Source organism: Acipenser ruthenus, chromosome 35 (genome assembly GCF_902713425.1).
Source record: "Acipenser ruthenus chromosome 35, fAciRut3.2 maternal haplotype, whole genome shotgun sequence".
Taxonomy (NCBI): Eukaryota; Metazoa; Chordata; class Actinopteri; order Acipenseriformes; family Acipenseridae; genus Acipenser; species Acipenser ruthenus.
This window is the reverse complement of record NC_081223.1, coordinates 5,049,448-5,064,445: the sequence shown is the minus strand read 5'-3', so window position 1 is coordinate 5,064,445 and position 14,998 is coordinate 5,049,448. Positions and strand designations below refer to the sequence as shown.

Genomic DNA, 14,998 nt, shown 5'->3' with positions numbered 1-14,998 from the left:
TGTTCCGTCGCCTTGATATTCTTTCTTGTGCTGAACAACCTCAATTCTACTGCGAGGTCCCTTTAGACAGAGCTGTGCACTCGAGTCTGGGACTCGGACTCGACTTGAGACTTGAACGAATTGACTTGAGACTTGAACGAATTGAATTGAGACTTCAACGAATTGAATTGAGACTTGAGATGTGAAAGAATTGACTTGAGACTTGATTTGGGACTTGATGAAAATGACTTGACAACAATAAAAATTCAAACGCTGCACCGGTATGACGGCTCGTGTTGCACCCTCGCTCTGCTCGTCCTCTCGCGCTCTCTCTCTACCTTCCCTCTCGTGCTGCCAACGCGTGCGTGTGTGTGTGTGTGTGTCAGAGTGTTTGTGAGTGTGTGTGTATGTGTGTATGTGTGTGTGTCAGTGTGTGTGTGTATGTGTGTGTGTGTATTCGTGTGTGTCTCTGTGTGTGTGTATTATTGTTATTATTTATTTCTTAGCAGATGCCCTTATCCAGGGCGACTTACAGTCGTAAACAAAAATACATTTCAAGAATCACAGTACAAGTAAATACATAAGAGCAAGATAAAAATACAATGACTTCGGTTCTAGCAAGTACAAGTATATCAAAATTCCATTCAATAACGGAGCAGATAACAGTGTCAGTGATAGTTACATCAGGATATAATTAAATACAAAATACTACAGATTAAATAACACTTGTGACATCTTACAGTACTCAAAAGTACAGAATTAATTGCAGTAAAATAGGGTGTAGATAAGAGCAAGTAAACATTATGGACAGCAGTGGTGCTCTGGCTCCCTCTTGTGGCCAGTGTGAATGATGGCAGTGTGTGAGCTTGGCAGGGCACTGGTGCCTGTTTCCAGGCTATACAAACACAGAGAGGGATTCAATCAAACACTAAGTTCACAGTTTAATAGAAGAGTGGATAAGTTCTCTTTGTATCTGTGTTCTAAGCGCTGCACATCTGTTTCAATAAGACAGTTCTATGAGATCTGAGCTGTGAACACAGGTGGGACTTGATAGGGTTGGGTGACTCACAGTACAGTTAGATTATCCTTCCTGTAGTTTTATGTTTAGCCTCTCAGTGCTTTCCTGCTGTCTAGGAGGGGCATTAGAAATCTGCCTGTTCACAATGAACTGGCCCATAAGTGTTGAGACATGTGTGCCAGGGAGCTGCTGCACACATAAGGAATGAAGGAGACCAGGTGGGTAACAAGGATGACACAGGAGGCAAGACAATGAAGAATAAATTGCCTTCAATAACGCTGATGTGCTGCTCCTTAATAAAAAATAAGAATTCACTCAGAAATATATGAATTGCTTATTTAAAAAATGTGTCTTAAATTGAGATAACTTTATCTTTATTATAAGTTAATTATAATTTATTATAAGTTCCGGCGCCTCCTTAAGACTCACCTCTTCAAACAGCACCTATAGAACTCCTCTGTTGTATCCTGGGACACTATCACCCTTCATTTAAATATGCTTTATTTTGCTCTTATCTGCCCCCTATTTTACTGCATTTAATCCTGTACCTCAGAATATTGTAATCTGCCAAGTGATTAATCTGTAGTATTTTGTACTTAATCATATCCTGATGTAACTATCACTATTTAATCATATCCTGATGTAACTTTCACTATTATCTGCTGTATTATTGAATTGTGGTTTGTCACACTTGAGAATTATTGTATTTCTTGTTCTTATTGTATGACTTATATTGTAACACTTGAATGTATTTGTATTTGCTTGCGATTGTAAGTCGCCCTGGATAAGGGCGTCTGCTAAGAAATAAATAATAATAATAAGTTAAAACCTGAGTTAGATAAAGAAGCCTCACAAACTCAATCTTCCATCTGTTTGAGGTGCATACCATGTTAATATATACAATTGAATTTAAAGAATGGTTGCACAATCAGAAGTACGTTCCTTTCATTTTATTTCAAGCAGATAAAAAGTCAGTTCTCTCAATCCAGTGTGTGAGAAGTGTGTGTTTCACAGCGGTTGAGACAGGCAGGCAGGCAGGTGAGAGGCAGAGAGGGAGGGACAGAGACACAGGCACTCAGGATTTATTCACACACACACTCACGTGACGCTACCAGCTATGGGAACTCATGGAGGACATACAGCCCAGTGTACAAAAAGCAAAGCAAAACATCCAGAAACTCCAAATCAAAGTTCCAGTGAAGGCGGCGTGCGCTGCTCCTCTAAACAGAGGCCCCGCTCACAAAAGTCCTGTGGCTTTGCACAGTCAAAAATATAAAGCCAGACTCCACACAGACACAAACAGCGAAAATCAGGCTGAAAGTGTATATAATACACATCTCTGCAATATTGTGATTCAGGCTTTACTGTTCTTCTTGTTTAATATGCTGTCTAGTGGATCATAACATATACAACAACACAGCCATCAATACTGTATTAAACAAAGCATCATTCACCTTTCATTGGTTTTCAATAACTAATTCTAAATGCATCACTGTTAATTAAATAGATTATAAATAACTGAACAAAATATTACATACATTAATGAAAAAACAACCAAATTATAAAGGAGGCCAAATTCTAAATGATAAAGCTACCAAATCCAGTTCCTCGCTCATCCCAATTGGTGACAGTGTATTCAGGGGGTGTGTCCAAAAAGACTCCCATTGAATTCATTTTGTATGTAGGTCTCCACCTCTATGATTCACAATCACTTTTTCAATGCCAATTACATCATCTGTAAACAAAGGAAATCTACGGATAATAATTAGGGAATCCAATCCCGGATTCCTGGATCTTTTTCTGATACAGAAATCCCTGGATTGGAAACATAAAATCAGGGAGTCAGGATATTTTGGAAATAATTTTTTTTTTTTTTTTTTTTTTATTGAAGCAGCGAGGCTTTGACCTCGAGTGAATTAAACACATAGCCTTTTGATCCGGAGTCAGACGCGCTACCGTTGCGCCACGAAATCTTGGCGTAGTGAGTGCTTGTTATGCAATGCTAGAGTGCACAGCAAGCATGCCAAACATGGATACTCGGAAAACACTCGGTATCACCAGGGTCATGGGAAACAGCCGACTCAATACGTGTTCGTAGCCAGCAGGGCTATGAAGTTGTCGGAAGTGTGTTTGATTCTCAGCTTTAATAGTAAAGAAAACATAAAACAATACGATTTGCTTTTATAATGTTCATTATTTGAAATGTGGGCATAAACACAGCTGTACTGGCTGGGAATCGTCTCGGGTCAATTACTTGGAAAGCAGCTATAACTGACCAATATATCACCAACGGGGGAAAGCTGGCAGTACTGAGTGACACAGAAGACGGATTCTCTCAGCGCGTCTCCTCTGAATGCGCACTGGCACAAAGGGGCTTTGATCATCTAATGACGTCGCAGAATGCAATAATGTATTGGGTTAATTTGCCACCAAAAGAAACATAAATACATGTGTATACAAATGACCCTATGCCTGTGTTTATTTATTTATTTTCTGCACATATTAATTAGTATTGTGTGAATATTTTATTTAGATCGTTTTTTTTTCTTTTCATAATTTTCCGTTTGCTTTGCACTGTGTTTTTGCTGTGTTGATTATTATTTCTCTGTTTTGTTTGGTGCACGGGTGAAACGGAGTTCGTAATTAAAGTATTTTTTGTTTTGTTTATCACAAGCACTGTGCACACGGACCTCAGGTCCCGCCCCAAACAATTGCAGGTACCTGTACACACCTGGAATTAGAAGGGCTTTGAGGTATAAAAAGGGTGAGGAACTAATAGACTGGGAGCATGGAACTAGGAGATACCGGAATAGGAAAGAGAGAGAAGCTGAGGGAAGTAAACGAAAATAAAGAGGACGAGATTAGACAGCGAGTGGTTGGGGTTTTTTTGTGCACGGACAGTGTCAGTTTCGTTTTGTTATTTTTTCTCGTAGACTCACTCTGGGAGGACTGCGGAATTTGGTGATTGAAGACATTTGAAAAGAGGTACTGACAAGAACCTTTGCGTTCGTGGTTTATGTCAGGATATCAGGATCTCTCCTGAGGACTTCAGCTGAAGCGCAGCACCCTATGGAGAGGGCTGCCCAAACAGGCGTCTGGACAGGAGCCCTAAGAGGAGGTCTGGACCAGAGAGTGGATGACGTATGGTTAAGTGAACAAATACACATTAAAATGCATCTAATGCTCAAAAATAAAACAATCATTCAAATAAACAAACTGTGCAAAAAAGGAAAACCAATCCAATTAAAATTCAAAAATCACAAGTGATAACACTGAATAAAATAATAATCAACACATTCGTCACCCGTGACATTACCACCACTGCGATCTTGAAAATGTTTGTATGCCACAGAATTTAAGATCTGAAACGGAATGTTTGGCATCTACAAAATGTCTAGCTAGTGGTGGATGAATATATTTTCTCCTAATTGAACTTTTATGCTCGCTCATTAATGCGCAATTGTAACTGTCTAGTAGTTTTACCATCATATTGCAAATGGCTAGGACAAGAAATCACATTAATGACATGAGCTGAAGCACAATCACTTGTAAGATACTGTACTCTTTTTTTTTCGTTGTATGGCTTGTACATTTTCTTAGTTTTAAATGTATTATCACAGGCGGTACACTTACGATTTGGAAAAAATCCAGTAGATTTGTCCAGTACACCTAGATCTCTCGAACATCTAAACGAGTCAGCCCTTAATAAAGACCGTCCGTGTTCATTTCGGCGTTTATGACATTGTCTATACACAACAGCTCTTATGTAATCCTATAGGTATCGAATCGATCGCAATTAATGTGTTCCATGTTTCCAGTCAGTTTGATAGTTTTAATACTGTATTACATTCTGAATATGAATAGAGCTGAATTATTAATTGTTGATAATACTTAGAATACCAGATACATATTTAGCATTAAAAAGCAATACATGTGATTTATTTAAACAGTCGTTCATTATTTTGTGTATCAGCGGCCACACAAAGCTGAGCGCAGTGCGGTATACTGTAATGATGCTCCAGTCAGTCTGTCCGGACTGCACCTGAACCATCTTAAAAACACGAAGCCACTAATAAGCTAATTTGTAAAAGTTAGTAAAGAGTTGCGCTAATATAACGAAGTTAAATTTGAACTCCTAGCTGGTACAACGAGAGAGGACGAGAGGGCGGGGCAGAGAAGGAGGGGGAGACGCTGCTAGGCAACCGGCTCGTGAACATTCCGCTCAGCTGAGGAGAGACCGTTAGGATTTAAAAATGCGAACGTTCCGAGCGGCGTTAGGCGCTTCGTTAAATGAACACACCGTTGCTGGCATTTGAATATAACCATATTTTAAATTCTCAAATAGGACTGTATTAAAAAATATATGTTTTTCAAAGTAATATGTTATTTGGAATATTAAAACAATCAAATTAAATAACACATGTTTGGACACCAAAATATTGTTCTTCCTCATAACGTGTTAGAAAATGTAAACAGCAGTTGGAGAATGCCGAAGTCGATCATCCTAGCATGTTAAACGAGGGCATTTCTCCTGTAAGCTGCGTCTAGTAATAGATGGTTTATACTGTTCTCAATGGTTCGCATCCCAGCCTGAGACCACGATCCAGTGGTCGACGGAGATGTTTTTCAAAGTAATATGTTATTTGGAATTTTAAAACAATCAAGTTAAATAACATGTTTGGACCCAAAATATTTTTCAGTGACGTTAACAAGTTGTCTGTTTACAACAAAAATGCAATCTGTGTTAGGAACACTATTTTAGTCCGATTTAAAATGGAAATTAAAATGGTATTGAGTGCTGAAATTTATTATTTTTAAAAATAAGTAAACGTCGACTGTCAGAAGTGGGGTTTGAACCCACGCCTCCATTCAGAGACCAGAACACACAATTCTTTAGAAAGACAGAGTCCTTGAGACTGGCGCCTTAGACCACTTGGCCATTCTGACAAGCTGCGTTTGTGAATGTAGAAAACCGCATTATTTATTTCAGCACACTCTTGGGGGTCGTATCAAGGCCCGATTGGGTTTATTACGCACATACCAACTGATGCTCCATGAATGATGTTAAGACAATTCTAAGAAAAAGAAACGGATTGAATTCAACCCAAAAAAGTAAGATTATTTATTTCAATATCGTTATAGCTATAAACGATGCATGCTTTTTACAATAGCAATTGCTATTTGACAATGACCAATAAGTAATTTTGTTGCAATACTGTATACAATGTGAACTGAATCAGACTTTGCTCCGTTGTCTCGAAGAAACATCTTCAATTTGTATTTAAAAAGGACGCCCAACGTGGGGCTCGAACCCACGACCCTGAGATTAAGAGTCTCATGCTCTACCGACTGAGCTAGCCGGGCTGACTTTTCGAGGTTTCTTTCACTGTAACCAACTGAGCTATTAATTTGTCACCTTATTTGAGAAAATAGTGAATGACAGAACCAAAGATTCCAAATATAATCCACTGAACTGTAGTTTTCTTATCATAATGAAAACAGATTACACATGACCACAGTTCTGTATCAAAATTAAGTCGTAAGTATATGGTTTCCATTGTAGCTATTTACACACACTGCTCTGTTGTCTCCCAGGGTGTTATCTAACAAAACGGCATATGCTGTGCTGCCATAATTGATTACATAGAATTTCCTGCCCCGTGTTGCTTTCTTCTTAGATGTGATCTCAGGTTCTGATGAGTTCTGCTCCCTCGATCACGTTCTGCAGAATCTCGCCTTGCTCATCACTCCCGTATGCTTTGGCTGCTTAACAGGTTGTTCTCTGTGGCGCAATCGGTAAGCGCGTTCGCCTGTTAACCGAAAGGTTGGTGGTTCAAGCCCACCCAGGGACAATGTTTTTTGCATTTCTTAATCACATTAGAAAATGGCACTCTGATACGCTGTTATTTCATCCAATTACGCTGAAGAATAAATGTGCTCTGTTTTTTTTAGTTCAAAATAATACAAAACCAATAACGTCTTGTTGTTTGCCGAAACCCGGGATCGAACCAGGGACCTTTAGATCTTCAGTCTAACGCTCTCCCAACTGAGCTATTTTGGCGTGACTAGACTGATGTTTCGAGATAGCATTCTTTTTGGCAATCCAGTAAACCTGTAATGAAAAACGTTCAACAGCTCGGCAACACCATAATAGAATCCGAAGCCTTTACAAATGCTTTTCGAAACTGTTAAGTTTTCTCCCAAATGCGGTTCTCAACAAATGTTTTTTTTTTTTTTTGTATTCCTTCCAGAGTAAGTCCAAAAGGCAAACACTGGAACTGGTTGCCTGAAAGTGCCGCGCTTGAACTGCCTCAAGAAACGCTTAGCTCTAAAACGTGTACATAGAAAGTCTATTAACATCTTTAACACAATCATCTGTATTCCAATAGCGGTTAATCCACAGGGTGATCAATAAAGTGAATGCTGGCTTTGTTTAAATATTAACGAGATGTTTTCAGGATTCACGCGTATTCTGAACAAGCACAATAGAATATGGTAGTGAAAGGACAAGCAAATAACAGGTTTATTGGTTCTGGTCTTGTATCATCACCCCGACTACTGTCCGTAAGAAAGTGGCATTAATAAAAACGTCATTATGCAAAGTTCCCAATGCGCAAATACGCAGCATATTTAAACTTCTTCACAATCTTAAACCTTCCCAAATGAATTTAAAATACTTACTGAAAGGTTACGCACATTTTCACTATCTCATGCAAGGAAGTGTTAATATGACTTTATTACCCAACTGTGTCAATGAAGACTGGTCAACAGTAATTTCAGATTCACTTTAGTTTATTGTGCTGTATCAAATGAAACATAAAAATGAATCGCAATACAATAAATATCTGTTTGATCGCTATACAATCAATATGTTGTATAGGCTAAATTGTATAAATAAATGTATTATCACAGGCGGTACACTTACGATTTGGAAAAAAATCCAGTAGATTTGTCCAGTACACCTAGATCTCTCTAACATCTAAACGAGTCAGCCCTTAATAAAGACTGTCCATGTTCATTTCGGCGTTTATGACATTGTCTATACACAACAGCACTTATGTGTTCCATGTTTCCAGTCAGTTTGATAGTTTTAATACTGTATTACATTCTGAATATGAATAGAGCTGAATTATTAATTGTTGATAATACTTAGAATACCAGATACATATTTAGCATTAAAAAGCAATACATGTGATTTAGTTAAACAGTCGTTCATTATTTTGTGTATCAGCGGCCACACAAAGCTGAGCGCAGTGCGGTATACTGTAAGGATGCTGCAGTCAGTCTGCCCGGAGTGCACCTGAACCATCTTAAAAACACGAACCCCTAATAAGCTAATTTGTAAAAGTTAGTAAAGAATTGCGCTAATATAACGAAGCTAAATTTGAACTCCTAGCTGGTACAACGAGAGAGGGCGAGAGGGCGGGGCAGAGAAGGAGGGGGAGACGCTGCTAGGCAACCGGCTCGTGAACATTCCACTCAGCTGAGCAGAGACCGTTAGGATTTAAAAATGCGAACGTTCCGAGCGGCGTTAGGCGCTTCGTTAAATTAACACACCGTTGCTGGCATCTGAATATAACCATATTTTAAATACTCAAATAGGACTGTATTAAACATATATTATGTTTTTCAAAGTAATATGTTATTTGGAATATTAAAACAATCAAATTAAATAACACATGTTTGGACACCAAAATATTGTTCTTCCTCATAACGTGTTAGAAAATGTAAACAGCAGTTGGAGAATGCCGAAGTCGATCATCCTAGCATGTTAAAAGAGGGCATTTCTCCTGTAAGCTGCGTCTAGTAATAGATGGTTTATACTGTTCTCAATGGTCCACATCCCAGCCTGAGACCACGATCCAGTGGTCGACGGAGATGTTTTTCAAAGTAATATGTTATTTGGAATTTTAAAACAATCAAGTTAAATAACATGTTTGGACACAAAATATTTTTCAGTGACTTTAACAAGTAGTCTTTTTACAACAAAAATGCAATCTGTTTTAGGAACACTATTTTAGTCCGATTTAAAATGGAAATTAAAATGGTATTGAGTGCTGAAATTTATTATTTTTAAAAATAAGTAAAAGTCAACTGTCAGAAGTAGGATTTGAACCCACGCCTCCATTCAGAGACCAGAACACACAATTCTTTAGAAAGACAGAGTCCTTGAGTCTGGCGCCTTAGACCACTCGGCCATTCTGACAAGCTGCGTTTGTGAATGTAGAAAACCACATTATTTATTTCAGCACACTCTTGGGGGTCGTATCAAGGCCCGATTGGGTTTATTACGCACATACCAACTGATGCTCCATGAATGATGTAATGACAATTGTAAAAAAGAAACGGATTGAAGCAAACCCAGAAAAGTAAGATTCTTTATTTCAATATCGTTATAGCTATAAACGATGCATGCTTTTTACAATAGCAATTGCTATTTGACAATGACCAATAAGTAATTTTGTTGCAATATTGTATACAATGTGAATCAGACATTGCTCCGTTGTCTCAAAGAAACATCTTCAATTTGTATTTAAAATGGACGCCCAACGTGAGGCTCGAACCCACGCCCTTGAGATTAAGAGTCTCATGCTTGACCAACTGAACTAGCAGGGCTGACTGGAGGAAGTTTCTTTCACTCTAACCAATTGAGCTATTAATTTGTCGTCTGAGAAAATACTGAACGACAAAAGATTCCAAATATAATCCACTGGACGTCACCAGAAACAGGTTGGATGAGACAAAGTCATATGACACGAACCCTAAGAATGTTATTCAAGATTCATTGTCGCTTAGAAACAACTGCAGCCTCCCTGCCTCAATACAAATAATATCAAATGAAAAATCGAATTACATATATTTAAAAATGAATGGTCTCTTCCATCTGGAACGATTGGTTCTGCATTTATACAGTATCCAATCCAACCTGTGGAGGATTTTAAAAATGTGAGGGGATGTGAATAGAGTCAAATACATTTGCATCATTCTGTAAATATATTTTTGTATAATATATATATATATATATATATATATATATATATATATATATATATATATATATATATATATATATATATATGTGTGTGTGTGTGTGTGTGTGTGTGTGTGTATATATGTGTATGACCACAGTTCTGTAACAAAATAACAATAACAAAGACGTTCCCATACCGGGCCGCCTGGGTGAAAACCAGGAATCCTAACCGCTAGACCATATGGGAAGCTAAGTAGCAAAATCATGGACATGCAACAGTAGCTAGTATACAGTACAATGATTGGTAAAAACACAAAAATTGATATTTCATTACAAACACATTACAAATGAAAGCAAACTTCAAACTTTCAATTAACACAAACTCTTCAAAATATTCTCATTTAACAAAAACTCTTCAATTGTTAAAAAAAAAAAAAAAATCTCCCTTTGTGCTTCTCGGAAGGCATACGATGGAGGGCGCACTGCAGTTTTTCAGTCTGCGGGATATTACAAATTAGGAGACTGTGCTTTAAAATACACATGTAGGGCGGTTGTCTCTGTTACAAAGAATTGTCACACTGTATGTATCTCCATAATGCGTTGGGACTAAATACGCACATATATTAAAATTATTTGGAGAATTAAGTAATCGATTCTGCTATTTCTCACATGTTAAGTGAGCACTCTACCATTTGAGCTAATTCCCCTTGAATTGTGCTCGCGATTCTCATAGGCTACATTGCAGCTTGATACGAGCAATTGGACTGAAACAGCTGCAGGAAGGTTCTCTGTCTAGTGTTGGAACTGTTAGATCCTGAAACCCTTCGGTGTCAGGAAATCCCTCATCTTCCTCCCATTCAATAGACAGATCAGAGCCAGCCTCCAACCTCTCAATCATGGCACCGTCGTCATGGAGAACTGATTGTACAAATACTCCACACCAATTAGTTCCCCTGCAAAAAAATAAATAAATTGTGTATTTGTAATTTAGAAATCCCTCTACGTTATAATTATTTATGAAAGATTATAAAAATCAAACACTGCTACCAGCTCCTTGTGTGGAATTTCAGAGAAAATTGCGCTAATAATTTAGAAGCTTTATTCCTACATTTTTAATGGTAATACTGACAATCCTTTATCAAGTTCACTGTACCTGTGTATTTGCATGGTCCAGTGTAAGAAGGTACGATTTTTCTGGTGTTCTTGGTTGCTCAGTTCAGCACCAGTCATCAGAGCTGAAAAACAACAGCAATAGGTTCCTGGTATGGTAACTGGACCACATATCATTTATATCAACTGACTGTTTTCCTCCAAATATAATAATGCCAGTATTTGATATGTGTATACTAGAACATTCATTATATAGCACCCAAGTTCAAATCACACCATCAGTTATAAAAATGCATTGTAATAGATAATGAAATTAGCACTGAAAGGGAGACCTATAAAGTAGTCATAATGTGAAGATTATTATTTTTATAAGCATTGATTCAAATTCGAACTTACATGGTTGAACCTTCTGGGGCGATACCAGTTTATGGATTACTTTGTATCAGTCAGATTGAGCTGCCATCAGCCTTTCTTCTAAACAAGGGTTCCATCTGAACCTGAAAAAAGAGCATTTGTGACAGAATAGCAAGGTTGCAGTTAAACAAAAGACTTCAATTAAACAAATAGCCTAAACACAAAATAGTCACAATGGCCAAATAAAAGGTTTCTACACAAAACAACAAGAAATCAAAAAGGGGTTCACTGGGTGAAAACAAATAAACACTACTATACAATGGCAAAAGGGACTTATTGTTGAAAAAAAAGAGATTCTTTTTTTAAAAAGCATGGAGTATCCATGTTCACGTTTTTTAAGTATTGCTTTCAAAACAAGATCATTTTTCAATGAAAATAAATTAGACTTAAAAACCTGAAGTTAAATACAGTACTATAACGTTCATGGATACATAATTAAAAACAAATGATAGAAAAACACAATGTATCCGATACTATCAATGTACAATGCTCTATTATGGTACTATAATGCAGTACCACCATGATAATACGATTGTACTTTTTATTTCTAAGAAGTATCCTGGTATCTACAGTATAATGCAACACTACACCACGGTACTATATGGTACTATTTATTTTACCATGGTACGATAACTGCTGCCTATTTCAATTGTCTTATTACTATACTGTTATTACATTATGGACAGCAGTGGTGCTCTGGCTCCCTCTTGTGGTCAGTGTGAATGATGGCAGTGTGTGCAGCTTGGCAGGGCACTGATGCCTGTTTCCAGGCTATACAAACACAGAGAGGGATTCAATCAAACATTAAGTTCACAGTTTAATAGAAGAGTGGATTAGTTCTATTTGTATATGTGTTAAGCGCTGCACTTCTGTTTCAATAAGTGTCACAGACAGTTCTATGAGATCTGAGCTGTGAACACAGGTGGGACTTGATAGGGTTGGGTGACTCACAGTACAGTTAGATTATCCTTCCTGTAGTTTTATGTTTAGCCTCTCAGTGCTTTCCTGCTCTCTAGGAGGGGCATTAGAAATCTGCCTGTTCAGAATGAACTGGCCCATAAGTGTTGAGACATGTGTGCCAGGGAGCTGCTGCACACATAAGGAATGAAGGAGACCAGGTGGGTAACAAGGATGACACAGGAGGCAAGACAATGAAGAATGAACTGCCTTCAATAACACTGATGTGCTGCTCCTTAATAAAAAATAAGAATTCACTTAGGAATTTATTAATACCTCATTTATTTATTTGTATTTCAATTTAGATACATTGTTTTTTTTTATTGTAATAAGTTATAATCTGAGGTATATCAATAGAGTATTCATATCTTTTTCAGTAACTAAGAATAACGTGTAAAATTCTATTTCAAAAGAAGACATGGTTTGTTCATTGTAAGTAACAGTAATTTGTGTCTTGATTTTCATAAAAGATATGTTAAAGTTCAATGTTATTCATTTATTTCATATTAGTTTTGAAAATACATTTAAACACATCAGATTGACACAATGAGAAATATCCAGCTGGACTCCACAGAGACAGAAAGTGTAACTACACATCACTGCAATAATGGGCTTTGCTGTTTGCTGTACTTCTTTTTTAATATGTTGTCCAGTGGATCATAAATAAATCAATCTCAATATGCATACAGTTCAATTGCTTTAAAAAAATAAACATCATTCTGTTTGTATATAGAATGTGTTGCTGATGAAGTGGAATCATTAAAAGAGTAAAATGAAAAAAAAAGGAAATAATACAATTTGAAGTTAAATATGCAATTTATTCATATATATATATATATATATATATATATATATATATATATATATATATATATATACATTTACTGAAAGAGAAGTAAAATGTTTGGTTTACTTTTTTTTCTTATACTTATACTTTATTTTCAGCTTGTATATAAATATCAGAAAATGAACAATTTCACCTGCAGTCCTGCTGAGGGAGGTTTTTGTACGGGTGTGTAGCACTGTGTGAACACCCAGCTACTGCTGGGGTAGTGGAAACTCTGACAGTAGTAATCTCCTGCATCTTCAGCCTGGACTCCACTGATGGTCAAGGTGAAGTCAGTCCCAGATCCACTGCCACTGAAACGAGTTGGGATCCCAGACTGAAGGGTACTTGCCACATAGATCAGGAGTTTGGGAGCTTCTGTAGGTTTCTGTTGGTACCAAGCTAGGTAGTTGCCATAACTATTGCTGTACACGGCGCTGCTGACTTTACAGCTCAGAGCGACTGTTTCTCCTGGGAGAACAGATTTCACTGCTAGAGTCTGAGTCACAGTATACTGTCCACTGGATTCTGAAAATATAGATAATATAGAAAATTAAATTAATGATTGAATTAATTATGAAAACACATTAAAAGGCAAGACTTTTTCTTTTCTTTTTGACACTTTTGTAAATTATCCAACAAACAGATTTTTTTTAAGTGTTTTTCTAAATGATTCTTACCCTGAGTGCAGATGACAAGTGCCCAGATGAAGATGCTGATAAAAGTCATTGTTGTTGTGGATTCTGTTGCCATGAAGGGCAGCTCTCAATCATGAAGTGTTAAACTCACAGGGCTATAAACACTCCCAGAGCACTGAAGCATGTGCTGCCAATGCAAAGTGTCTTTTCTATGCAAATTGTCTTCCCTGGCACAGCAGCCACTTCTTGCCAAGCAGTGCTCTTAAGTTTGAACTCATTTTCAGCTGATGCAGTTTCTTTGCCATTCTAAAAAATAACTAAAAAAGTTTTCTCTTGCAGGCCAAAAGAAAAACAAATAGCTTATAGTTGTCTTTGTGTTGAGTTTGTACAAACAAAGCTTTTTCTCTCTCTTCTCCCTTCTCGCAAACAATTCATCTTAGCCACAGCTGTGATTTATATAGCTTTCTTACACAGTATAAGTAATTATTAATTGTACAATATTAAAATCAGACCTGCAGGTTAACAGATCCATCATAAACTTTGGGAAAGCAAATCCATTGAAGCAGCAAACATTTTGATTTTGCACATTGCTACTGTTGAGTGAAAAGTTCCCAGTTTTTTCCTGTGGTCCCCCTAGACTGTCTCTGAGGACCCCAGGTTAAGAACCACTGCTCTGGATTAAAGAGCATCATTTTATTACTCTCTCTCTCCCTCTTGTGGTCACAGAGTGTAGTGAGTTTGTGCTGTTTGGTGTTTTCTCATTTTAAGGTTGTAGAGAGATATTCTCATGAGATTTATACGTACATTGACGTCATATAGGATGAACAGAGACTTTCCTTAAAAGGAGTTGTTTTTCATAGTTTTTGTCGTTGTTACCCAGTACTGTCAGTGTATGTTCATTCCTGCACGTATTCGTGCTGTTTAGGCCTTGTTCTCTGTTCTAGTTTCTGTTGTCTTTCCTTTTGCTGCCGGAGCATGCCATGATTTTGCAGAAGTATAAACACATCTTACAGACACATTGAAGCGGAACTGCGCCCCGAGTTCTGAGCCGAAGCAATAATAAAATGAAAACTTATAAGCAAATA

At 37.3% G+C, this 14,998-nt stretch overlaps 4 non-coding genes and 1 gene segment (V, D, J or C); all 5 read right to left on the bottom strand.

Moving 5' to 3' along the window:
* Positions 1–5,833: 5,833 nt before the first annotated feature.
* Positions 5,834–5,944, bottom strand: trnal-caa (transfer RNA leucine (anticodon CAA)). The gene is made up of 2 exons: positions 5,907–5,944; positions 5,834–5,879 (listed from the first exon to the last, which is right to left on the bottom strand). It is a non-coding gene; the product is annotated as a tRNA-Leu (tRNA).
* Positions 5,945–6,288: 344 nt separating this feature from the next.
* On the bottom strand, positions 6,289–6,361 carry trnak-cuu (transfer RNA lysine (anticodon CUU)). The gene has a single exon. It is a non-coding gene; the product is annotated as a tRNA-Lys (tRNA).
* Positions 6,362–6,985: 624 nt separating this feature from the next.
* trnaf-gaa (transfer RNA phenylalanine (anticodon GAA)) lies at positions 6,986–7,058 on the bottom strand. The gene has a single exon. It is a non-coding gene; the product is annotated as a tRNA-Phe (tRNA).
* A 2,034-nt stretch (positions 7,059–9,092) lies between these two features.
* trnal-caa (transfer RNA leucine (anticodon CAA)) lies at positions 9,093–9,203 on the bottom strand. The gene is made up of 2 exons: positions 9,166–9,203; positions 9,093–9,138 (listed from the first exon to the last, which is right to left on the bottom strand). It is a non-coding gene; the product is annotated as a tRNA-Leu (tRNA).
* A 2,317-nt stretch (positions 9,204–11,520) lies between these two features.
* On the bottom strand, positions 11,521–14,031 carry LOC131705149 (Ig kappa chain V region K29-213-like). The segment is given in 3 exon segments: positions 11,521–11,575; positions 13,455–13,803; positions 13,956–14,031. Coding segments are annotated over 3 exon segments (477 nt in total).
* Between the last annotated feature and the right edge of the window lie 967 nt (positions 14,032–14,998).